Raw genomic sequence first — 26,728 nt, forward strand, 5'->3', positions numbered from 1 at the left:
GACCAAAGCTTGAAAAGTCCTGAAGAATATTCTGGAAGCCTCCACAAAGAAACTCAATGAAATCCGCCCCTTGAGGGGCACGGAAGAATCCGGAAAAAGGGCCCCGTTAATTGGAAGGGTGATTGATGGAGCACAAGGCTCGATTGACCAAAAAATAAGAGAAACTCATCCAAAAAGTGAAAAATGCAGTAAAAGCTCGAGAGCTAAGCACGAGGACTCCCAACACTTGAACGTGTGGTAGAAATCTGAAGCTGGCTGCCAGAAGATGGACTTAGGTGGAGGGCAGTCATTGGCTGGGGGCAGTATGACCCAGAGCTAGGATTGATTGTTAGGAGAAAGAGTTCAGAAATGAAACCGATTTTTTCTTTAGAGGATTCCCAGCCTGACAACGGGGAATATTTATCAGCATGTGAATCCATGCCAGACCCCTGGAGAAGCCCTCCTCCTCCTCTGCAACAAGCTGGAAGAGCTCTGATGCTCTGGAGATCATTGCATGGAACAAATCTATCTCATCCGGCAGAGAGGATTTGGGCTGAGGCAATGGCAGGTCCCCCATTCCCATCGCTGTGTCAGACCCGGTCTCACCTGTGGGGGGTAGCGGAGAAGGCGGCAATGGGTGGCAGAGGGGACAGCGAGTGTCTCTTAATCTTCTTGGATGGAGGTTCCCCCGTCAGCAGAGCCGGTGTCACCGGCGCCGCTGGGAGAGCGAGCGGCGGTGGCGTCGCCAGCATACTCTTCTGTATCTCAGATACAAATGTATGAAGGGTAGAGAGAATGTCCATTTAAAGATCTCTAGGTGGCAGCTGTGGTGCAGGGACCGGCAGCTGTGGGGTAGGAGCAGAGCTAACGCCTTTGTCGTCCTGAGGCCCTCAGTTGCCCTCCTCAACGATATCTTAAGTCGTTGTTGCCCCCATCGTCGCCCTCATTGGCTACCTCGTTGTAGAGCTCGACTCAACGTTTCTCTCGTTGCCACCACCCTCCTGGATGGTCTAGAGGTAGAAGGGTTCCTCCTCAGCAGAGGAGCTATCCGGACCCTGGAGGACTTAAAGACCCCCCACCCCCTTCTTCACATCCAGAGGGGACGGTCTCGGTGAGATGACCGGCATCTTTTTCTCTCTGGGGTCTTCTCAATGGGCTGGAATGATGACTAGCTCCTCGCAGGGAGGGACACTTGTCTTTGGAGGGCGCCCTGCAGGTGCGCCCCCGCGACCTTCGAAAGGGATGCCACCACAACCTCGATGGAAGGGGCTGCCTTAGTCTTGTGCACGTGGGTCTCCTGCTTGCCATTTGTGGACCCCCAGACACCTTATCCTGCTTGGCTTGCTCCTTAGGGACCGGCTCAGAGGCTCGGTCCCCTTTGGCCTTCTCCGTCGAGGGTAGGCCAGACGCCGCACCCAGTTTGGTCTCCCTGGACACCTCCGGGGCCACCTTCAGCTTGCCTGGGTGATCGAACTTCCTCTTGGATGAAGATCCAGAGCGTTGACTGGAGACTGGTGCCGCTGGTGATGTCGAACGCGCCCTGGGCGACGAGGAGCCCGCTGCAGGCGGTGCTTGGCCTTTTGTTGGACCCCCACGGAGGGGCACCCTCAAAGGACTTAAAAGCCCACTCCGCTTTCTCAGCTTTGGGAGAGGCATGCCCCTGGGAACCACCCGGTGCAGAGGCCCTGGCCTGAAGCCACTCTCCCAGCCATTGACGCTGATCCTTCAATGTGAGAGTCGAGAGTTCACGGCAAAACGCACAATCTTCCTTCTTGTGCGTCGGGTACAGGAAGTACAAGCACTGGGAATGTATGTCCATAAAAACATTCGGCAAACCGCAGTCAGTGCAAAGCTTGAAGAGGGGGAATCCTTCTCTTCCGACATGATCCACGCGGTGTAGGCCTGAGGAGTCTTTGGGAAACCTCCACGAGGAAACTATGAAATCTGCCCTTGAGGGGTGCTGAAGTATCCAAAAAAACGGGGCCCTGTTAATCGGAAGGTTGATCGATTGAGCACACAGGCTCGATTGACCGAAAAATAGAGTAAAACTATTCCAAAAAACAAATCGCAGTAAAAGCTAGAGAGCCAAGCACAAGGACTCCCAGCACTTGAATGTGTGGTAAAAATCGGAAGATGGCTGCCAGAGGAGGGGCTTAGGTGGAGGGCAGTCATTGGCTGGGGGCAGTATGACCCAGAGCTCAGTGATTGGTTGTTAAGAGAAAGACGGTTCAAAAATGAAAAACTGTTTTTCTTTTACCAAGGATTGCCAGCCTGACAGGGAATATTCATGAGCATATGATTCCATGCCAGACCCCATGCTGGAGAACTATGCAAGTCCATACCCGTATTATATTGGATAGGGTTTGGTCTGCCCCTGGACTATGCATGTATAGAATGGCCTTGAGGGTGCTCATTCTCTACCCAGGTTATCTAAAGGAAGCCTTCACTCAGTTAGGATAATGAGAATCATCCAAAGTTTAAAAAACAGATTAAAGAAGCCCTCTGGCACTATGAAGTGTGTGGCTTTCACTACAAAATTTTAAATAGTGAAGGTGGAAGGAGATATTGGGAGATGAAGCAGTGCTGGGCTATGCAAGTTATTTGGACATCACATCTCCAACACCCAGCAGGGCATTGTACCTAAAACACAGTTTGGGCACGTTACCCGTGGATGAATTACTACACAAGTGGAACCATGATGTTTCGAACATCTGCTTTTTTGGCAAAATTGAAATTGAGAACGTTTTGAATTTTCTCTTATGCTGTCCTCTTTACCGTGCCATTAGGAAAAAATACATGAAGCCTCTACATAGGTTTAGTGTCGCCAGTGTGAAAAATAAAAATTATTTGGCAGTGCATTCTGTTGTAAACTTTGTCGAGGGCATGGAGGATAAGATCAAGTAGCATCTTATAATGTAGTACTTTGCATAGAAGTGGGGGCTTTCTTATTAGATTTATATTTTTAACTGGGCATACTTGTTTGGGAACAGGTATTCTAAGTTTTAAATGAATTCACATGAATATGATTGACATTGATTAACTATGTATGGTGACTTAGTGAAGGGTACAATTGTGATTATGCTTTGTATGTGTGTATTAAGACTTATGGTCTATGACCGAAATAAAGTTAAGATAAGTAAGTATATTCATGGGTGACTAGAAAACAACTCATTCAGGTTTTTATAGGTTGTAGTGCAGCTTTCGACAATGTTTGCAGAGAAAGATTGCGGCACAAACTTTGCAAATGGGCAATCCTTCTCGGAATACTCAAGATGATTGCATCATTATTAGTTTCTCTTCCTCTGGTGCTACTATGGCCTCCTTTGAAATGTGTTGGCCTCAAACAGGGCTGTATTTTTTTTTATAGCTCTGATGCCATTTAACTTGCATCTCGCTGACTTGTCGGAATCATTGAAAACTGTAAAGGAAACCCCTCCTTATTTGGGGTCAATTAGGGTCCCATGGCTGGGGTATGCCGATAACACTCATCTTAGAGTCCAGCTTTTGCAATAAGCCACTCGGAACGTCCTCACTATTAAAATCTCCAAAACAGAGTCAATGGTATTCGATCTCAGTAAATCCAAGTGATCCAGAAATGCTACATGAGTCTTGGTGATAAGCAAGTGTAACAGGTTACCTCTTATAATTAGCTTGGTCTCACCTATCATAATAGACATTTGGCATTTGCATATCCACAATTTAGATGTTAAAATACACCAATTGACTGGGGGAATACCAGGTTTCGCTAGGGAATATGTGGGATACTCATTAATTTTTATTTATTTATTTTATTTATTTAGTACGCAAGCAGCCCAGGGGCATTGTGGCGCTGTTACTTGCAATAACTTAGTTACAGGGTACAGGCATGATAGCGGTTGTTGACACATTATGAATACTAGAAAACTTCATACTGTTACAGATATTGCATTTGGTCATATATTACAACTTATATGATATGTATTCGTGCTGGTGTGTCGGGCCTTATGTGAAGAGGGTAGTTTTCAGAGTTTTGCGGAAGGTGGTGAGGGAGGCCTCACCTCGGATAGTGGGAGGTAGGGAGTTCCAGTGAGTGGGCGCGAGATAAGGGAAGCTGGATCCACCCGCTCTGACTCTTTTTACTAGTTGCACAGAGCATGTTGGTGTATGGTGATCTGGTTGGCCTGGTAGTGGAGTCAGGGTGGATTCCTTTGTGAGAGGTAGGCAGGCAGGAGCAGTGAGGTGAATGCACTTGTGGGTCTGTGTCATGGCTTTGAATACAATCCTTTCCTTTATTGGGAGCCAGTGGGCTAGTTTTCTGGCCTCAGAAATGTGTTCTCTTTTAGCAATGCCTTGGGCTGCCCGGAGAGCGTTGTTCTGTATTACTTGTAGTCTAATTTGTTTGAGATGTTCCTAGAAAGAGTATGTTGCAGTAGTCTAGCCTAGAGCCGGTGATGGCTCTGGCTATATTGGTGCATTTCTCTTTGGAGAGTAAGGGTCTGACAGCGTTGATAAGTTTGGCATGATATGCATCTGCGTAGGCTATTGCGTGGACTTGTCTATCCATGGATAGGCTGGAATCCAGGTAGACTTCCAGAGTTTTGACAGAATCTAAGACAGGAATTTTGATGGAGTCAATGGTGAAGTGACTGAATTGGGCATCTAGATTTTTTAGTGTGTCAGGGGAACCTACCAGGAGGAGTTCCGTCTTGTCAGAGTTGAGGCATAGTCTGTTGTCTGCCATCCAGGCTTGGATGGCGTTGTAGAGGTTGTTCAGGGTCAGGGACTCCGTGTCATAGTTACCTGTGAGGGTAAGGAGGATCCGAGTGTCGTCGGCGTAGTTCATGTAGATGCCCATAGCGTCGAGGAAGAGGGGTCGTGTAAAGATGTTGTATAGGGTGGGGGAGAGGCAGGAACCTTGGGGTACACCACAGAGTATGATGGTTGGTGATACGGCAGCTAGGTCAGAGAATACTTGCATGGTTCTGCCTTGTAGGAAGGAGGTGATCCATGCTGTGGCCTTTGGGAGAATTTGGCAGTGGAGGAAAGGTGGTGGCATAGGATGCCATGATCAACGAGGTCGAAGGCCGCGGATAGGTCAAGGAGTAGGAGAAGTGTTGGTTTACCCATGTCTCTAGCATCGTCCATCTGGTTTTTGAGGTCAAGTAGGGCAGTTTCGGTCCCGTGTCTGGGGCGGAAACCGGATTGGCGGAGTCCAAGGAGTTTGTTCTCTTCAATGAAGTGCTGAACCTGCAGGTAGGCTGCTTTGTCCAATATTTTGAGGAGGAAAGGGACAGTGGTGACGGGTCTGTAGATATTAGGGGAGGTGGGATCGAGAGTTGGCTTTTTTTTTAGAAAAGGGCGTACCCAAGCTTCCTTGAGGGAGGCGGGGACTTTTCCTGTGGTAAAGGAAGCATTAACAAAGGCTGTTAGGAAGGGAGCTAGCGCTTCCGTGCAGTCTTTGATAATGGTGGCTGGGCATGCATCACCTTTGCAGTTAGAGGGTTTGATGTTCCTCATTAAGTTGATGTCTTTTTCCTGAATGGGTTTGAAGGAGAAGGGTAGGAGGGAGTCTGGGGCAGAAGGTGGGGCAGGGATATGCTTATTGGGTAGGGCTTGTTTAGTGGCTAGTGTTTTGTTTTTGAGGCGGCTTAATTTGGTTTGCATGGCCGTTTGTATTTCATCACACCAGTCTTTGTCTTTGGTGAAGACCTGGGGGGCGGGGGCCGGTGTCTCGAGCTCCCTAAAGATAAAGATTTATTTTGTGCTAGATTGCGCTTCCGAGATTCTGGATTCAAAAGATTTGGCTTTTGCTTGGGTGATTGCCTTTTTGTATTTGGTGGATAGGGCTTTAAAGATCATCTTATCTTTGTCAGAGTGGGATGTTTGCCACTGTGTGAGTGCTGCTTTTTTCTCATTGCGGAGTGTGAGGAGGTCAAGGGTGAACCAGGAGTTGGAGTGGGTTTGGATTTGCGAGGTTTGAGAGGGGCAATGGAGTGGATAGCTGCTTTGATGGCAGCATCATAGGTTGTTGCGAGTGTTTCAGGGTCTGAGGAAAAAGGTGGTCCGAAGGGTGGACCTTTGAGGAAGGGCAGTAGCCTTTCCTTAGTGAGCTGGCGGGAGCTTCTGGCGAGGCAGGGTGGGAGCGGTTGAGGTGAGGGGGCAGTAGGGGAGCTAGTGGTGAGGATGCTAAAGGTGATGATGTGGTGGTCAGACCATGGGGTGGGGGTGTTTCCTAAGATGACGAGTGGGCAGTTGTGCTGTGCGATCCAATCGAGCGTTCTGCCCTGGGTGTGGGTTGAGCTACGGATGGTGTTCTTGTAGCCTAGAGCCTTGAGGGCTGAGTCAAGGGCTTTGGCTGCTACATCCTTACTATCCGGGAGCTCTAGGTTGACATCCCCAAGGAGAATGGCTTTAGACTGTTTTTTGAGGTTGGCAGAGAGGAGGTGGGATGAGAGAGGCTTGAAAGTCTCCTGTTGGGCCTGGAGGTCGGTAGACAGTGTGCACAGTAATGGTACAGTGGGGAGAGAGGGTTATTTTGACTTGGAGGTAGTCGCTGTTGTTGAGGGATGTTTCTACCTTTCTGATGGAGAGGCAGTCTAGCAATAATTGCTACCCCTCCACCTTTAGAGAGGTGATCTTGTCTAGTGATGGAAAAGCCAGGGGGTAGGGCGAGGGAGAGTGCTGGGCCGTAGGTCTCATGTAGCCATGTTTCTGAGATCATGAGTAAATCTAGGTCATGGGAGGTTAGGAGGTCGCGGATGTCTAGCGCATGGGCATTGATGGACCTAGCGTTAATCATAGCGCATTTCAGGTGGGGTTCAGTAGTGGCTGGGGGGGCGGGGGGTTCACGAGAAGAGGGGGTGGTTGTGCTTTGGGCGTTTGGGGAGTTGCACATCACAGATTTTACACTGGGGGTTCATTTTCAGTGGTGGTGGACACATGTGGAATAGCATTTGGCACAATACCATTCAAAATGGTGGTAGAAGATTTGCACATTGCAGATTTTACACTGGGGGGCTCATTTTCAGTGGTGGTGGACACATGTGGAATAGCATTTGGCACAATACCATTCAAAATGGTGGTAGAAGATTTGCACATCGCAGATTCTACACTGGGAGGCTCATTTTCAGTGGTGGTGGACACATGTGGAATAGCATTTGGCACAATACCATTCAAAATGGTGGTAGAAGATTTGCACATCGCAGATTTTACACTGGGGGGCTCATTTTCAGTGGTGGTGGACACATGTGGAATAGCATTTGGCACAATACCATTCAAAATGGTGGTAGAAGATTTGCACATCGCAGATTTTACACTGGGGGGCTCATTTTCAGTGGTGGTGGACACATGTGGAATCACATTTGGTATGGAGACAGTACAATTGTATGAGGGGTTAAGTACTTTGTAGGCCGCTGTATTGGTAGTACTTGTAGTGGATGCGGGCTTTGATGTTGAGGGGAGGAGCCTGGCCTTATTGGCAAATAGGGAGGGTTGTATAGTACGTGAGCATAGCCGGGCATTTTAGGTGCTCGTGGGGATGGGCTGTGAGCTGATGAGGCTTGCAAAGTACGGGCGCGTAACCTGAGACGCCTTGAGGTGGAGCATGGGTTGGAGAGAAGCTTGCAAGGGTAGTGCTTCTTACCTTCTAAGTGCGTCATAGGTTTTGGGCAAACGGCAGACAAAATTTCTATTCTCTATATATATATAAATGTAAAATAAATTCGACCAGTTATGCTTTATGGGGCAGAGGTGTGGGCCATTAATCAGGTTAATACATTGGCTGGATTAGAAAATCACTGCGTAAAGACCATTTTCAATTTATCTAGCATCAGGGCCATAGAGTACTTCTAACTACAATTCCATTTATGCTCTATATATAGTGCACAGCTTGTTAATAAACTGAATATATAGCTGAAGGTGGTGCAAGCGCCTAGTAATACACCATTACACCAAACCGGACCGTTAACACACGTGGCAGATTTGGGCTGCAGGGATATGAATGTATCTAGACTTCATAGAGAAGCTTCTGGTTTGATCGTTTTGGCATGAGAGCTTTAGAATATCCATTTAAGAAAGTTACACCCAGTCATAAAAAGCAATTTATGAAGTTGACAGGGAACAGTCCCTGGTTGGCTTGGTCACAAAATCTGCCTTCTTAGCATGTGGGATTGTTCCTAGCCAGGTTGATATGTCAGTTTTATGGGCAGATTTTTTTCAGGGGGAACTAGGTTCTTCTGTTTTACCACTTGTCAAAATTGTGGGGAGAGATCAGATCTATTTTACACATTTTAGATTATTGATTCTTATTAATTCTATTGAGATGTGGTGACGTTTATTGATGGATTTTATTTTGTGGGTGTAAAAAAAAAAAGCCTTTGTCTGCGCTGCACTAATTTATAAACAAAGAAATTAAGTAAAATATTACAACTGCCTGTTGGCTTTGCCAACATTTATTCCGGCTCTTTTAAAAGCTCTCACACACTCAAGCCTTACTGCTCAGGGACACTATTTTGGTAGAATCTGGCTAGACAGTGTCTACCCTGCTCAGTCAGGTAGTCTCTTACAATCTGTCCATAGGGCCGATTCTGAAAATCCATCTCAATAGGTGGAAACTGTGGGATAATGTCGGCTGGCATCAGCCAGACCGACGCATCAAGCTAGTAACCACAAATAAAGTTATAGGGACACAAAGTATCCCTAACACATCTCACTGTAAGGCGATTTGCTATGTAAAACAAACAAGAAATTTCACAATGGAAAGCAGAGTGCACCTGCAACTGATAGCCACATGGACATATCGGAGCCCCCACAACAGATGCGCTTAGCAAGGAAACTGAAGCCTTTACTTGCCTCCAGAATTCAGGACAGGTTCAAAACAGAAGACCGTTGGGGGTTCCATTAATGTCTGTGGAAGGAAAGAAGCAAAAAGAAAATATTTCCCTAACAGTGGGTTTAATAAAAGGAAGGAATACAACCTACATTTAATGTGTGTATAAAAGGCCATTTGAGTAAATGCCCCAAATGCCACAGTGTGCATATTGTAGCCACCAATAGAAGTTCACTACAAGATGACAGCTGATCATTGTCCAATACCAACATACTTCATGAGAGAGTAGTGTTAACTTGAGAATCTTAAGTTATTTGCATGTGCTTTGGTCACCTCGCCAGAGACGGCCCCTTTAATTTGTTGAGGTTTCGCATGGCTCTTCAAGCGGTACCTAATACTGAAGCTTTAGATTCAAACAAGGCATCTGCATCTGGTTGCTATTGTCTACCTGGTGACTCAGATCCCCATTTGTTCAATTATTTCCTTCTTGCGAATGTCCATTTCATGTGCCATTTATGTTACCGAGGTTACAGAACTTTGGTAAAGTTGAGGTTGAGATTTTTCACTCTAATTCAAACATAACCCTTTTTGCATTGAAATTGGTGCTACAATATTGAATGATTTCACTTCGTGCTAAACGTGTTCTTTATACTGAAATCGAAGAATCATAAGCCTGTTATGGAGCTAAATGTGCAGATTTATGTACCGCTTTAGAAAACAAAGTATTAAAGAAATGTTCATCTTTCTGGGCATGTTGTGCAGAAATTTCATTTAAGCGCCTCGGCTTCTCTTAAGTTCCCTATTTGTTTACTTGACATGCACCAGGGTCTTCGCCCTCCTTTTATAAGTCACAGTAGACTAAATGTCTTTGTACTGTAGGTTGGGATTAACTCAAGTCTCAGCAGACTCTTCAATGGATAGAAATGCAGAATAAACATAGCGTCCCTAATGTATGCGGGAAACCGTTTTAAGTTTAGAAATTGAATATTCTGAATACGATTCATAGTGATGTAGTACGGGCACTTAGTCTTTCCACACGAATGTCTGGATACACGACTAATCTTAAAGTCAGAACTTAATTATCAGAAATAATTGTAAACTTTCTCGTATAAGATATTGCCTGGTGTCAAATTTTCTTTGATCGGTCTTCCTGCTTTGATGTTCTGCAGGTTTGGCCGTAACAGCCAGTCTACATTTGAAATTAGAATGTAAAGGAAGGAACAAGTTACTTACCTTTAACTGTTATTCTCCAGCATGGATTCACATGCTCATGAATATTCCCTGGGATCCTCAGTAAAAGAAAAATTCACTTTCCCTTACAAACTGTCTTTCTCCTATAAACCAATCAGCTCTGGGTCATACTGCCCCCAAGCCAATGACTGCCCTCTCTAAGCCCCTCCCTCTGGCAGCCATCTTCAGCTTTGGTAGCACGCAAAGTGGCAGTAGGACCAAGAAGAGCAGCAGAGGAGCAGGCGGGAGTGTTCCCATGTGAATCCATGCCAGACCCATGTTGGAGAATACCAGTTATAGTTAAGTAACTTGTTCCTTCTCCAGCATGGGGTCGGGCATGGATTCACATGTTCATGAATAAAGAATATATAGCAGTACATACATACACAACCACGGGAGGTGGCAAGGCTCAAAAGAAGCAATTACTCTTACCTCTGGACCAGGCTCACCTTCAAGCGAACAGGTTGCGCAGCACTGCTTGGCCGACCCTGGAAAGCTCTATGGAATCATCAACGCAATTGAATCTAGTGAAGGTGTGCCTAGACCTCCGACTAGCAGCTCTGCAGATGTCCAGCAGGGGCACACCAGACAGGAACGCCATCGTTGCCACAATCGCTCTGGTGGAATGGTCTCTCGGATGGCCAGGCAGCGGTTGGTTTACCAGCCATTGACAGTGTATGATACAGCCGAGGAGCCACCTGGAAATGGAAGCCTTGGACAAAGCTCTCCCATGGTTCACGAAAAGTTGTGATGTCTTCCAGAAATTCTTCGTGCATGCCCCACAGAACTTCAGAGCAGGTGCCACATCCAGCGAGTGCAAAGTCCTTTCAGCCGGCGGCGAAGATGTCAGAAAAAACAAAGGCAACACCAAAGGTTCGGTGCATGCGCAGTACCACCATCGTCTTGTGGAAAGTCAGATAAGGCCGCTTGCGGGATAGAGCCTGGATCTCAGCCACCCTCCTGGCAGAGGTGATGGCCACAAGAAAAGCAGTCTTCCACCAAAGGAACTTGAGAGGAGCTTGATGCATTGTCTCGAAGGGGGCCCCCCCATGAGTCTCGTCAGCACCACGTTGAGTTGCCATGCCAGGGCAGGCGCCTTCACTGGTGGGAATGATTGAAACAGTCCTTTGAGGAACTCCTTGACTAGGGCAGTGCGACAAAGAGAAGACTGTCCCGGAGACTTGGTGTAGCGGGAGATACACGGCAGATGCACTTTGATGGAGGCGTGCGCCAGCCCCGCCTTCGCCAACGACAACAAATACGGAAGGATGAGGGGCCACAGCCTTCAGAGGGTTGATCTTCTGCGACCGGCACCAAGTCCAGAAACGCTTCCATTTGTGCCCGTAGCACATACGAGTCGACGATGCCTTGGCAACGACCTGCCTGCAATCCGCCAGTAGCTCGTACCCACCGAACTCTAAGGCTGCAGGAGCCAGGCCTTCAGGTTCAGCGATCCGAGGTCATGGTGCAGGATTGCGCCTCCTTCTATGGTGAGCAGATCCACAACCACTGTCAGTATGACTGGAGGCGACGTCGACAGGCTGAGAAGGCCCGGGTACCAAATCTGCCTCTGTCAGGTCGGGGCAACAAAGATCATCCTATACTGGCACAATTTGAGTTGACCGGTGACTCATACTGGCACAATTTGAGTTGACCGGTGACTCGTACTAGTAGAGGCAACAGCGGGAATGTGTACAGGAAAAGGATTTCCTACAGGAAGGAAAACATGTCGGCCATGCTCCCCGGCTGGTGGAACATGCTGGCGAAACTCTGGCACTTGGTGTTGGTCGCCGTCGCAAACAGATCTGGGGTCTGCCCCACCCGAGGAAGAGGTTGTCCACTTGAGCCTGCCAAAGCTCCCACTTGTGGCAAGAGCGCAGTCCCCTGCTGCAAGAGTCGGCAACGTTGTTCTCGACTCCCGCCAGGTGAAAAGGAATGAGAAACATCCGCTGGGCGACAGCCCAGTGCCACAAGTCCTGCACCTCTCTGGAGAGTACTGGGGATCTGGTGCCCCCCCCCCCGCTATCTGCTGGAGAACACTGTGGTGGTATTTTCCATGAAGACCCACACCACTTTCCCCTTGAGGGACGGGAGGAACAACTTGAGGGCTCAGAACACTGCCTGCAGTTCCAGTACATTTATGTGGAGATCCCTCTCCTCTGGTCGCCACAGGCCTCTGGCGTGGAGACGTCCAGTGTGGGCTCACATGCCCTCCAGGAAAGCTTCTGTCGTGACCGTCTCCTGGTACGTGAGGCTAGTATGTGCCCCCGGCAATGACGGAGGGCACGCCCCACCACCTTATCGCTCGACGGAACCCCTAGTCTGTGAAGCTTCGCGACACTTGGATCCACCTTGCGTCCAGGAACTCCTGGAGGTGTCGCATCCGTAACCTGCAGAGCCTGATCAGGTAGATGCACAACATCATGCCGAGCAGTGAGTTGACGGCTCGCACTGTGGCGATCTTTAGTGCCAACATTAGCACTCTGCCCAAAAGGGCCTCAAACCTTTCTTCTGAGGGCACTGCCAGGCAGGAGACCGCATTGAGCCTGGACCCCAGGAACAGAGCGTCCCCGTGATGGAATAACGCAGGACTTCAGATAATTCACTGAGAATCCCAGATCCGTCAGCAGCCGGACGGTCCTGTCAGTGTGGCCGACAGCGATTTCCCTTTTGTTAGGCAAGATTTGGAGCAGTACCCTTTGGGTGCACAACAACAACGTTGACCTCCTGGCAATGGGAACCCAACCTTTGGTACAAGTCTGTACTACACAGGTTGGTAGTGTGGCTGAGTAGCCAGGCTTGTCGGAAGAGGGGTCAATATGAGCTGTCGGGTGGTACACAGAGATTCACAGTGACAATTATCAAAATAAACACATTCAAGGTTTCTTGATTAAATAATTATTGATTTAACAGTCAGTTTGAATAAGCCTTACACTCCAAAATACACTTCGTTTCTCTGGGAGGGTAGCTCAGCTGTAACGTGCTCACCTTGGAAGCAAGACAACACGAAGCAACAGGTTCGATCCCCGAGTCCGCGCTTAGAAACCTCTGGGTATTTAAGCGCGTTATAAATGCGCAACTAAGACAAACAACTACACAACTAAAACAAAAATAAAATCCTGTAACAGCACCTCGATGCCCACGGGCTGTGTGAGCGCTTTAAAAATGCAAATAAATCTAAATCAAAATCGGCAAATACCCATTTGGGATGGCACATAGACATTTCCTACACCTTCAAGTGACTTAAATAGCTAGGACACTGTGGGCATTAATATATCACTGTTGCATTTCGAGCAATACTGTTAAGCATGTCAAAGAAAAGGGCTATAGAATAAAACAAGAGATCACACAAACATTCTGAAGCAGGGGAGTACTTTTGAACCCTGAGTGCAAAGTAAGTTAACCCCTTCCTGGAAGGAAAGGTAAAACACAATGTCAGAGGAAATACATTATTCAAGGAGCCAGGCCAGCCAATGTCAATTGGGCACAAGCCTAGGTGAGCTGAAGCACTTCTGGTAGGTGAATAAAAGTCTTGCACAATGTTTTAGAAGTCTTTGTAGAAAATGTAGAATCAATGTAGGGCCACAAGCTGGGAGGCTTGTGAAGTAAAAGATGCAAGCAACTCTACGGAAGTAACCAAGACAAGTCTCAACTGAGATCAAGTAAGGCTACAACGACAAGAGGTAAGTTCTTAGACTTTACAGTACCTTTGGTTAGAAGAAATTGTTCCAGCTGGCTTCTGTTCCAGTGCAGCTCTGTAGATCCTGTTGTTCCGGAGCCTCAGTCGTGGGGATAAGAGGAAGGACCTCTGGGGACTCCCACACTGCAATGAGTCTGTCAGCGGCAGAAAAAGGACAAACTTCTATTCAGCTGCACTTCGCGGTTGCAGCTCCTCACGTCTCAGCAAATAGCACCACCGCAGACTCTCGGATACCACTCTGGACTTTGCTCACATCTGGGGGTCCAGCACTCCGTTGAGGTGGCTCAGGCTTGGTCAGTCCTGCTTACTGGGAGTCCGGAGGATCTTCCACAAGCTTGGGCCCGACTTAAAAGTGATGCACTCCAATCTGGTGTTCCTCTCCCTGGCACTTCGTTTCCTGCAGCAGCAAGTTGTCCAGGCGAGTTCACTTTGGACTTCCCTGTGCCACTGCACTGAAGGTGCTGTGTGCCACAATGTAACAAGATGATGCCTATGGAGTTTGCCAAACCCAACAACCAAAAGAAACTCTGGAGTCCAAATCACAGAAAAATACATGAGTGGGGAAAAGGTCTCACTCTCCCCAGGTAAAAAATTAAAAAGTTCTAGAGTCCAGCAAAAGTGCAGGGGGTCTCTAAGGTAGAGAGGAATTAGCACATTTTTGAGAATGCTCCCTAACACTTTGACTTGGCCCGGATGAGCCAGTCGTCGAGGTACAGGTACACATATCCCTTGCAGACGTAGATGGACCGTCACAAGTGCCAGGCACTTCAAAAACACCCTGTGTGCCGACTTCAGTCCGAAGGGAAGGGCCTTGAATTGGTACTGGTTTCCCTGTACGATGAAGCGCAGGAAAGCTGATGCTTCTTGTGAATAGATCCAGCGACGTTAGGAAGTGCCTTTCCTCCAGTTGGCCGAGCACGTGCTGCAACGTGACCACCATGACTTTTTTGGGACTTGAACTGGTTTAGTAGCTGCAGTTGTTAGGAAGAATTTTCATAGATGTGCTTATTCCCTTCACCTTAGAGACCCCAGCAACTTTTTGATTATTTATTTATTTATTTTTTTAACCTGGAGTGTGTGAGCCTTTTTTCCCCACTCATGTATTTTGACGTGCGTTTTACTCTTGTGTTTGATTATGGGGTTTTAGATAACTCCATAGGCATCATCTTTTCTTGTGTCACAGCACCCTCAGTGCAGTGACACAGGGAAGTTTTTAGGCTGTCCGAAGGTTTAAATAACTTCTCTGGGATAAACTGTTTCCCAGAGAATGTAAAGTTAAATTGACTTTACTAGTCTTTTTAAGTTCCTAGACCCAGCACACACTATCTTACAATGGAGTGCTGGAGGGGTTACCTAGACCCCCTCCCCTCCCCCCCTGCCATGTCTAGAAACTCATGTAGCAGTCCAATGCTTCCCTTTTCTATCAAAATGGCTGGTGGTAGTGGTTTTACAACCACTACCATGATTTTTCCCAACCGCGAACACCGGTAGCTAAAAATCACGAGAGCCATGTTTTTGAGGATGGCGCCTAAACCCCCTTTGTTTAAACAGGTCCCGGTCTTTTTTCACCATTTCATTTTGAAAAGGTCCTTCTAGAGTTAGTCTCTGCGTGCCAAACCAGATTTGGTCCCTTTGTTCCTACACCTTTGGCGTGCTTCAGGACTGAAGACCGCCTCTGGCGCCTGAGTGTCTGGGGTGGGCAGGAAGTGGGGGGGGTGGGCAGGAAGTGAGGGAGGTGCCCAAAACTCCCTCTGCTTAGTCTCCTAGGAGATCCAAATGCACTCTGGCGTGATTGGCTGGCTGATTGTCCGCAAGGACAGCCACCCTGCTGGGCGAGTGGCAGCTAGGCTGAGATGAATAGGAGAAAACTGTTTAAAAGGCAAGTCTCTTGGCTTGGAAGGCAGAGTCGACCACTGGAACGAAAGAACCGAAGACAAGCTTTAAGAGGAGGCTGCTGAAACTCCTGGACCGTTGGTTTGCACGGTGGAGCCCTGCTGCAGGTCTGAATCTCCAAGTTCATCTCGACAGAGAAGCCCCTTCAAGGACGACTTCTTTCTTTGAGTTGGTAGGAACAATCCACTCGTAAGCCACCTGGATACCATTCTCAGAGCCAGTTAGGACTAAGTAAAGGGAAGGACACCAGCTTGTGTGCTTGAAGAACAGCAATCGGAATCGAAGAATTGTCAATTTGCCAGCTTTGTGACCAATCCTCGTGCAGTGCAGGAGTCCCGACGTCCTCCCTCTTGTCCCCTTGACTGAGGCTCAGGAACAGCGAGATACGCAGGAACTGCCAGCAATAGAAGTCTTCAGCTGCATCTTTTTCTTCAAGGTAAGGTACTGTGAAAACCTGACCGAGAGAACTTCTCTCTCACTGCGAAAGTGCATACAACTTTGGCAACTTGCAGGCCTAGACAGATTGTGACCCGACATATGAACCTTTCTTCTGTGAACTACTTCTAAGAAACGGGCAAAGACTTTTCAGTTTTAAATACCAGAAATGTTTTAGCCCATTAACTTTGGCCTACCTATTGCATTGAATCAACTCCTCTGAACTCCAACTATTTGCACTGTTTTAGAGTAACTGTAATATTTATTTTATTAACTTATGCCTTTTTGCTCCTACTTCAAAGGAGCTCAACTGCTTAGTAATCAGTACTGTAGTATAATTTGTGTGTGACACTGGTTGCCTCATTTAGTGAATGTTTTATAAATCAGTGTAATAAATCAATTTTTTTTTAACCAAGAAACCTTGAGTAGAAGTGTCTGAATACTTTACATTGGAGACCTTTGTGTAACACCATTATAAGCTCACATTCCCTCTTGAGTTAAGCCGGTCTACTCAGCCCGCTACCAAAAACTGTGTGGTACAGACTTGTACCAAAGGTTGGTTTTGCTTACACCTGTAGTCCTAGTTGTGTGTGGTGGTCCCAGAGGATACTGCATGCAAACTTTGCATGCAAACTCTGCCCAACAGCAAATCAAGAATGGGCCTCAAGGCCCCAGTGGTCTTTTTTACTAACAAGTATCTGGAGTAAACTCCGGCAGGCCAGTCGCTTTTCTTAGCATGGTCCGTACCTCCTGCAGGAGCTGAGGGATGTGCTGCTCCTGTCGGGCTACCAGTGGTATCCGGACACTTCTGCTGGAATTCCAGAGTATGTCCGTGGGTGAGAGCATCCAGCACCCATCGGTTGGTGGAGATCTTCCACTCGCTGACTAAGCCCGACAGCCGGCCTCCCACCGGGGTGCACGGGTGGGGGTCTGACGTCCTGGCCAGTTCAGTCCTGCTTCGGTGCCAGTGTTTCTGCAGCGTGCTTAGGGCCCGGGCCGTCTGTCTTGATGGCTCGCAAAGAGTCATTGCCTTCTCAAAGAGATTGTCCCTGAACAGCATGTCCAGGACCCTCGTCTGAACTTCCTGCCGAAAGTTGGTGGCTTTCAACCAGCCACGATGACAGAGGCAGACAGCGTTCACTATCTGGCAGCACCCCTTGTCCGCGATGTCCACGGCAATGGTGACGGCATGGTCCGATGCCACTCTGCCCTCCAGGAGGATCTCCGGCGCCTCAACCCACCGGGTCCCCTTTCGCCTTCGAGAGGGCAGCTGCCACCAGCTCGATTGACGAGGACAATTTCTCCTGGGCCTTCAAGGGCAGGTTGGTCACCATACTCTGCGTCTTGGCCTTCTCTGGCTTTTCCAACAGCTTCCCAGGGTTAGCAGACTTCCATTTGGAGGAGCTGGAGCGATGGCTTGAGATGGAAGCAGACAGTGATGTTGATCATGCCCTGCTCGTCGCGGGACCTGCTTTTGCTGCAACCCCGACGGAAACGGACTCACGGTGCTTGGCCTTGTCTTGGACCCCAACGGATGGGGGGGCCGCAAAGAATTTATGAGCCCGCTCCTCAGACCGGCCGGTCGTGGGTGAGGCATTCCCCTGCTTGCTGCCCGTGGTTGAGGCCTTGGCGTTATACAATATATTTTATTTGTATCGCGCTCGTACACAGGTGTTTCAGAGTGCGACTAGGCAAGAGAGGGGATCAGGGGAAAAACACCACAATGATCTTACTAGGCCCAGTGAGATTAAGAACGCGCAAGTGCATGCGAAAGGGAAAAGGGAAAAATTGCATGGAAGGGGGAGAGTGGAAAGCGCAGAAAGCAGATTAATAATAAATAAAATAAATAGAAAATGGAGGCAATAAACAGTGGTAGTGCAGCAAGCAAGTGGCAAGTGCTGTGTTTAAGGCAGCAGACTGGGTAGGTCTGATAAGTGCAGAAAAAGAAGAAAATGGGGGGGCTGTATGGGTACAGATACAGTCCCCAGTGCAAGGAGTGGCCAGGAGGCAGTGCAGGAGGGTGGCAGGGTGAGCAGGTATCTGTGCCCATGGGACAGAGGGTGGCAGGTGCAGAGCCACACTGTCAATCTGCTGTGCTGATCCTTCATGGTGCACTTGGTGAATCCCAAGCAAATCTCGCAATCTGCCTCCCTGTGGTCCGGATTGAGACAGTAGACACTGGGAGTGTTCGTCCTCCACAAACCCATTCCTTAGGCCGCAGCAGGAGCAGAGCTTGAAAAGAGAACCCCCGTCCTCCACCTCCGATATGGTCCAGTGTGCGGTGTAGGCATGATGGCTTTCCGGAATCTTCGATTAAAACTCCATGATTCTAGCCCTCGTGGGGTGATGAGACGCCGAAAAATAGATCCCTGCTTGCCAGTCGAAAGCACGAAAAAGCAAAGTCTCCGTTAGACAAAAATTGGACATTTTAACAAATAAACTCAAAAACGCAGAAGACTTCTACAGAGCAAAACACAAGAACCCAACACTTGAACGCGCTGTAAAAATCTGAAGATGGTTGCCAGATGAGTCTTGGGGAGAGGGCAGTCATTGGCTGGGGGGCAGTATGATCCAGAGCTCAGTGATTGCATTATAGGAGAAAGACAGTTTTAAGTGAAAGTGAAACTGTTCTTTTACCGAGGATTTCCGGCCGGCCGACAGGGAATATTCATGAGCATGTGAATCCATGCCAGATCCCATGCTGGAGAAACTCTTTTCAAACTCGCAATTCCACTTTTATGTCCCCAAACTAGATGGTAGAAAAAGAAAAATCAAGACTCCTTATGGTACCAAGTTGAGAAGCACAGGAGTCCTTGTAGCTAGCTATGCGCATCTTGACGCCCACTACAAAATATGGCAAATAAGTTGCAATACACGCAAGTAACTAGGAGGTGGAAGCCTAGGCAGAGCATGTGAATCTGAAAATAGATTCGTGCTACAAAACATGAATTCTAAAGTACACTACACTCAATAGATCAAACCACTTGCACTATATGCTGACTAATCAAGTCACCAACCAAAGTACAAAGAAAGGGCAGTGAATGCAGCTTCCACAAGAGACCAGAACTCACCTTTCAGACTGTCTGCCTCGTCCATCGCCCCAACTACGGCCAGTTCCATCACTCTTGCCTTGTGAACTTCTCCCACCATCTAATTTGTTTTCTTCTACTAAATGGAGAGAAAGCAGAGGAGTGAGCTAAGGGTAGGGTGGAAGAAGAAATGACCACCTCTCGGTAATGTTCTTTTCTGATAGATGTTCCTCCCAGATTCCTCATCCATGATATCCATCTCCCAGCACAGCTGCTCTTTGGAAACTTTCCACCACAGGGGTACTCCGCTCTACTCAATGAATCTATGCACACCGTATTGTATAGGACGTCTGGGCCAGCATATAATGAATCGCAGCATCAAGTCACCTTAGTTCCACCCTAGCGCTCTGACGCTGACGGACCAGAGAAGCAAGGGGGACCGTTCAGACTGATTTCCAAAAACAACCCTGGGGTGGATTTTGAGACGCCAACTGATTACTGTGAACAGGAAGGACACTGAAGTCAAGCCAAACACAATAAAGGTAAGTAGTGGACTGGCAAGGCTTAGAGGTGTGTGAGTGGGCTACAGGTACAATGAGCCCACATAGAGCAACACAATGATTCCAGTTAGACAGGCAAGTACAAACATTTTCAATGTATTGGTCTCTAAATGCACACTAAGCAATGAAACCGCCAGGCACATCCACTATGAATACAGTTTCCTGTTTTCACGGTTTATATTTTTCCAAATCTGGTGGTGCGTTTCCAGGGTTTTCCAAAAAAAAACAAAAAACAAAAAAAAAATCAAAATCGGAGTATCAGTGCTTACCCATTGATTTCCTCAAACAAATCCCAGACAAGTGGGATTTTCCAGTGTGGCCAAAAATGTATCTTATTGATGTGTCTATAATACACATTTCATTTGAAGCAAAAACAATAGACAACTACACAGAAAACTTGTAGAATCAAACAAGGACTTGGTGGGCTGCAGTTGCTTGACGTGGTGCAAAATAAGAGCTTGAATACATTTTCCAGTGAACTCGAAGACATGCACTATCCAAAGTTAAAAGTAATCATTGTTGGGGAGAATACTCAGAAATGTGCCAATTCCCTTCTACCTTAGGGACCCCCAGCTCTTTTTGCTGGACTTTTAGATTCGAACCTGACGAGAGCGAGACCTTTTTCCCACTCTCTCATGTCATTTTCTGTGATTTGGACTCAGTTTCTCTTTTGGTTTTGGAGTCTGACAAACTCCAGAGGCATCACCCTTTTACATTGTATTTTTTTTTATTTGTATATTATTTGTATCACGCACCTAACCCTGAGGTAACTGGCCGCTGGAAAACTTAGCATGTTACAGGCAGAAAGACATGCATTACTTAACGTAAAAGCATTTCTGATGATTGTATCTGCTTAGATTCACATGCTGTGTATATGGTCCGACATCCAGTGGTAACCGCGGAGTATTGCATCTTGTCTTTCGGGGCACCGAAAGGGGACGTCGGCATAGACGTGTCTGAAACACTATCCCTATCGTGACGTGTGTAGTACCCAAAATCCCTCACGTGCCGAGGTCCCTCCGATTGTATTTTTTCTGCCATGAGGGAGCCCAAGGCTATAGTGAGTGAGTACATGAAGAGAGAAAGTAGTAAGAAGGAACAAGTTACTTACCTGTAACTGTTGTTCTCCAGCATGGGTCTGGCATGGATTCACATGCTCATGAATATTCCCCGTTGTCAGGCTGGGAATCCTCGGTAAAGAAAAAATCAGTATCAGTTTTGTTTCTGATATGTCTGTCTTAGTAGTAACCTATCACTGATCTCTGGGTCATACTGCCCCCAGCCAATGACTGCCCTCTCCCTAAGCCCCGCCTCTGGCAGCCATCCTCAGATTTGGTAGCACGCCAAGTGGCAGTATGACCAAGTGAAGAGCCGCAGAGGGTTAGGTGGGAGGGTTCACATGTGAATCCATGCCAGACCCATGCTGGAGAACAACAGTTACAGGTAAGTAACTTGTTCCTTCTCCAGCAAGGGGTCTGGCATGGATTCACATGCTCATGAATAGAAGAATACATAGCAGTATACACATGCACAACCACAGGAGGTGGCAACAGGCTCAACATTAAGAAATACAACAACTCAACATTAAGCATCTCTTACCTCCTCACCATGCTCACCTTAAGCAAACAGGTTGCGCAGCACTGCTTGCCGACCCTGGACTCCTCCCTGGAGCCCCAATCGACGCAGTAGTATCTTGTGAAGGTGTGCGTCGACCTCCACGTAGCAGCCCTGCAGATGTCCAGCAAGGGCACACCAGACAGGAACGCTGTGGTAGCAGCGATCGCTCTGGTCGAATGGGCTCTGACGGCCGGGCAGGGGTCGGTATGCCAACCGGTGACAATGCATGATGCAGCCAGAGAGCCATCTGGAGATGAAAGTCTTCGAGAGAGCCTTCCCTTGATTCACAGACCCAAAGTTCACAAACAGTTGTGACGTCTTCCGTAAACTCTTTGTGCGGTCCACGTAGAACTTCAGGGCTCTAGCTACATCCAGCGAGTGCAAAGTCCTCTCGGCCGGAAAGAAAACTGGCAACACCAAGGGCTCGTTGAGGTGGAAGTCCGACGGCACCTTGGGCATGAAGGAGGGGTGCGTCCTCAGCACCACCCTCGTGTCATGAAAAGTCAAGTATGGAGGCTTGCAAGATAGGGCCTGAATCTCTCCCACTCGTCTTGAAGAGGTGATGGCCACGAGGAACGCTGTCTTCCATGACAGGAACTTCAAGGCGCCGAAAGCATAGGCTCGAATGCCCCCATGAGCCTGGTCAGCACCACATTAAGCTCCCACGCCGGGGCAGGAGCCTTCACCGGCGGGAATGATCGGAATAGTCCCTTCATAAATTCCTTCACCAGGCGATGGGACCACAAGGACGCCCGTCCCGTCACCCTGGTATATTGGGAGATGGCAGCCAGATGTATTTTTATGGAGGCGTGAGCCAGTCCAGCCTTGGCCAGCGACAGCAGGTACGGCAGTACTTGAGGGGCCGTAATTCGCAGAGGCACCAGAGAACCTCTTCCATTTATGACCGTAACACTTTTGAGGACGCCCTGGCCTTTGCAAGAACCTCTCTGCAAACAGCCGCATTATCGTACCCTCCAAACTCTAGTGCTGCAGGAGCCAGGCCTGCAAGTTCAGCGACGGTGGGTCGTGGTGGAGAATGGCGCCTCCTTTTCTGGAGAGAAGATCCGCGTCTGCCGGCAGCCTGACTGGCGGGGACGTTGACAAGTCCAGAAGGTCCGGGAACCAGACCTGCCTCGGCCACGCCGGTGCGACGAGGATCATCCTGCACCTGGACTTCTTGAGCTGGTTGATGAGGCGGAGCAGCAACGGCAATGGACGGAACGCGCATAGAAACAGGCCGTCCCAAGGGAACGAGAAAACATCGCCCATGCTTCTCTGCTGTGGGAACCTGCTGGCGAACCTCTGGCACTTGGAGTTCGTCACCGTCGCGAACAGGTCGATCTGGGGTTTGCCCCATTGTTTGAAGAGTCGATCCACTTGATCCTGGCGCAGTTCCCAATCGTGGCACGAGCGCAGCTGAGTGAGTCGGCGATGGTGTTTTTTATTCCTGCCAGGTGGAAGGGAACCAGAAACATCCCCTGGGCGAAGGCCCAGTGCCACAGATCCTGGACCTCCGTGGATAGGGCTGGGGATCTGGTGCCCCCCCCCCCTGCTTCCGTATGTAGAACATCGTGGTGGTGTTGTCGGTGAAGATCCTCACCACTTTGTCCTTGAGGGACGGGAGGAATGACTTGAGCGCCCAGAACACTGCTCGGAGCTCCAAGGTGTTGATGTGAAGAGACCTCTCCTCCGGGAGCCAAAGGCCTCTTGCGTGGAGATCTCCGGTGTGGGCCCCCCAACCCTCCAGAGAGGCATCCGTAGTCATCGTCTCCTGAAACGCCAGGGTTTCAAAGTCCGTGCCCGTCGTGAGGTGAGCCCGGGTGCCCCACCATAGGATTGCCCGACGGAACTTCTCGTCGAGGGGGATCCTGTCCTCGAAGCAGCCCCTTGCCTGAAACCAGCGGGCGTCCAGGAACTCCTGTAGCGGACGCATCCGAAGTCTGCAAAGGGGCACAAGGTAGATGCATGAGGACATCATCCCGAGAAGGGACTTGATGGACCTCACCCTGGCCACGTCCGTGGCTAACAGGCGCTGCACCTTGCCCAGGATGGTCTTGGTCCTCTCCTCTGAAGGGGAGGCCAATTGCTCCACTGTATCGAGCCTCATCCCCAAAAACAGTGCTACTTGCCATGGAACCAGGTGGGATTTGGGGTAGTTGATGGCGAACCCCAGCTCCGTGAGCAACCGGACGGTCCTCGCCGTATGATCGACGGCGAGTTCCCTTGACCTTGCCCGGATTAGCCAGTCATCCAGGTAGGGGTAGACGTGGATCCCCTGCAGGCGCAGCCGCGCCGCCACTGGTGCCAGGCACTTAGTGAAAACCCTGGGTGCCGACTTTAATCCGAACGGTAGGGCTCTGAATTGGTAGTGGCGTCCCTGAACCACGAACCTGAGGAACTTCCTGTGCCGTTTTAGAATGGGGATGTGGAAGTAAGCATCCTCCAGGTCCAACGACGATAGGAAGTCGCCTTCCTCCACGTGCTGGAGGGTGACCATCCTGAATTTCTGCGCCTTGATTTAATTGTTTAACCGACGCAGGATGGGGCGCCAAATGCCTGTCTTTTTGACGAGGAAGTACCTCAAGTACACTCCGGAGCCCTGGAGCCTCCTGGGGACGAGCTCGATGGCACCTTTCCTGAGCATCGCCTTTACTTCCAACAGCAGTTGAGGGACGTGATTCTCCTTCCTGGCCACGGGAGGAATGCGAGGGCACTTCTTTAGGAATTCCAGCGTTGGCCAGGGTGTCCAACACCCAACGATCGGTGGAGATGGACTCCCACACTCTGACGAACTTCCGTCAGCCGGCCTGGCACCGGGGTGCTTTGGTGGGGGCCCGACAACCCGGCCGGGTGAGTCTTGCTTGGAAGTGGCCTTGCATCCTTGGCGACGACGGCGGGAACCCCCTTGCTTGCTGCAACCTCAGTAGGCCTCCTGGGAAGAGCAGCGGGCCGCCTGGCGATAAGTGGAGGAGCCACCGCTGGATCCTTTGGAGGCACCCTGTCTGCCTCCGGGGCTCCGCAAGGGCAGTCGCTGCTGAAGCACCCCATAGGGCCCGGGCCGTCTCTGAGTTGGTCTTGATGGCCTGTAGAGACTCATCCACAGCCTTACCAAAGAGGTTGTTGCCGTCGAATGGCATGTCCAACACTCTGGTCTGAACGTCCTGGCGAAAGTCTGTTGCCTTGAGCCATCCTCGTCGTGGGAGGCAAACTCTGTTGCCCAGTTGGCGAAATCCGGTATCGGCAATATCCGTTGCCACCGTTATGGCGTGATCCGACGCCACCCCGCCCTCCTGCAGAATTTCTAGGGCCTCCGCCCTTTTGTCATCAGGCAGGAAAACTAGCAGGGGAGCTATCTTGAACCAGAGCTCCCTGTCGTAGCGGGCCACAATCGCTAAGCCATTGGCCGCCTTAATCGTCGTCGCCGAGATGACTCGTCGTCCCATAGAGTCCAACTTCTTGCCCTCGCTGTCCGGCGGGGAAGTGGAAGTTGAAGCCGCCGTGCCCGCTGCCTTCTTAGCCGCTGCCGAGTCCGGCGTGGGCTTGGCCCTGAGGCACAAGGGGGCGGCTTTGGGGACTCTGTACTTCTTCTCGTACCTGTCCCTCTTGGCGGGTGTCGTGGCAGGTTCTTGATAGCAAGCCCCTCGTCCCAGATGTCGAGTAAAGGCACTGCAAGGACCGTCTTCCTCTTAGCCTATCGTCGTTGGTACAGAAACCCCTCCTTTTTCTGTTTTTCAGGGCAGAAAAAGGGGGGGTGTTGGGGGGAGATGGGATGACGATGGGATGTCTGCTGCATCATCGCCGTCATCGTCCGTCCCTGTCGCGGTATCCTCTCCCGGCGAGGGGGATGAGGGGTCCACCGGCCTCGCAGGCACGAAGGGCAGAGCGGGGTGGACTCTCCGCTTGTTCGGAGGGCTTCCCGACGGGCCTGGTTCTGGCTCCTCCGTCGGGGTGCGTGGTAATCTCGTCCTTATCTCGGTACATAAGGATTGGATTGCCAACAAAATGGCCGCCAAGCTATCCTGGGGCTCGGGCAATGGCTGCGACGGATGGGATGGCTGCTCCACTGGGCCCTGTTCGTCGTCGCTATCTTCGATCACGTCAGCAGGGACCGTCCCCTGGGATCGAATCTTCTCGAACCTCTCGTTGAGGCCTATGGACCTTTCGTTGAGGCCCTTCTCGGTCTCCACCAGTTCCTCCTCAGAGGCTGATTCCGAGTCTGTAATGGCCGCCGCCCCGCCCCCTCTTTTTCAGCCAGGGGCTTCACGGGGGTCTTAGTGATGGGCTGGAAAGAGGATTCCCTCCGCGGCGGCAGGGATACTCTGGGCCCAGAGGCCATGTCCATTGGCATAGTCTCAGCCAGCTCCGCCAGGGTCGCAGCGACCACTTCGGTAGAGCCCTTAGCCGGGTGGATCAAAGCCCTCACCACCTTAGGTGCGTCCTGGGCCTTCGCCTTGGGGGGAGGGTCAGCGCCTCGCTCCCCCCTTTGATAGAGCGGGTCCGCTCCAGCGGCCTACCCGGGTTCTCGGACTTCCTCTTCCCTGAACCAGAGCGCTGGCTCGTGGTCGAACGTGCCGGGGAAGTAACGCCCTGCTTGGCAACCGAAGAGCCCGACCTTTCGGTGCTCGCGGACTCGCGGTGCTTGGCCTTCTGTTGGGCCCCCGTCGCCGGGGTGCCCTCAAAGGACTTAGAAGCCCGCTCAGACTTCGCCTTCTCACTTGCTGTGCCTTTCTCCAGCCAGGTGGCGAGGCGGGAAGGACGATCTTTTTTGGTCCGTTCCGAAAGGTTCTTCCAGAACGCACAGTCCTTCTGCACGTGCGTCTTATCCCCACGGAGGCAGTAGAGAGATCGCGAATGCTCGTCCTCCTTGAAAACGTTATATAATCCGCATCCAGGGCAGTTCCTGAACAGCTTGGATCCGGGCGTCGAGCTCCCCTTGTCCTGGGCCATGTCCGTTGAGGTAGGCCGCAGATCTTTCGGAATCCGCCAAGAAGTGTAAACTCGACGAAAACTTCACCCTTGAGGGGCGTAGAAGAATTCCGAAACGGGTCTCCATTATCGGAAGTAGAAATGGTGGAGCTTGAGGCTCGATTAAACCGAAAAAATGAGAAATTCTACTGAAAAAGAGTAAAAACTCAGTAAAAAACTCGAGAGCTAAACACGAGGACTCCCAACACTTGAGCGTGCGGTAAAAATCTGAAGAGGGCTGCCAGAGGCGGGGCTTAGGGAGAGGGCAGTCATTGGCTGGGGGCAGTATGACCCAGAGATCAGTGATTGGTTACTACTAAGAAAGACAGATCAGAAACTAAACCGATACTGATTTTTTTCTTTACCGAGGATTCCCAGCCTGTCGGGGAATATTCATGAGCATGTGAATCCATGCCAGACCCCATGCTGGAGAAGTCTATGTTCCTTCCACCCCGAGCAGGGAGGGCGCATGTGAATCTAAGCAGATACAATCATCAGAAATGCTTTTACGGTA

At 49.8% G+C, this 26,728-nt stretch overlaps 1 protein-coding gene across 5 annotated transcripts in view; it reads right to left on the reverse strand.

Moving 5' to 3' along the window:
- Positions 1–26,728, reverse strand: part of EIF4B (eukaryotic translation initiation factor 4B) — a 968,554-nt gene that overhangs the window by 53,884 nt on the left and 887,942 nt on the right. For 2 of the 5 annotated variants that reach the window (XM_069653624.1, XM_069653625.1), the window contains exon 13: positions 19,115–19,211. The exons of 2 other annotated variants lie outside the window; for them this stretch is intronic. In XM_069653624.1, coding sequence (XP_069509725.1) covers positions 19,115–19,211 — 97 coding nt within the window. The remainder of the gene's footprint in view (positions 1–19,114; positions 19,212–26,728) is intronic. One more of the 5 variants, XM_069653627.1, reaches the window with a different exon arrangement.

The sequence above is a fragment of the Ambystoma mexicanum genome, chromosome 3q (assembly GCF_040938575.1).
Source record: "Ambystoma mexicanum isolate Mex_15411 chromosome 3q, UKY_AmexF1_1, whole genome shotgun sequence".
NCBI lineage: Eukaryota > Metazoa > Chordata > Amphibia > Caudata > Ambystomatidae > Ambystoma > Ambystoma mexicanum.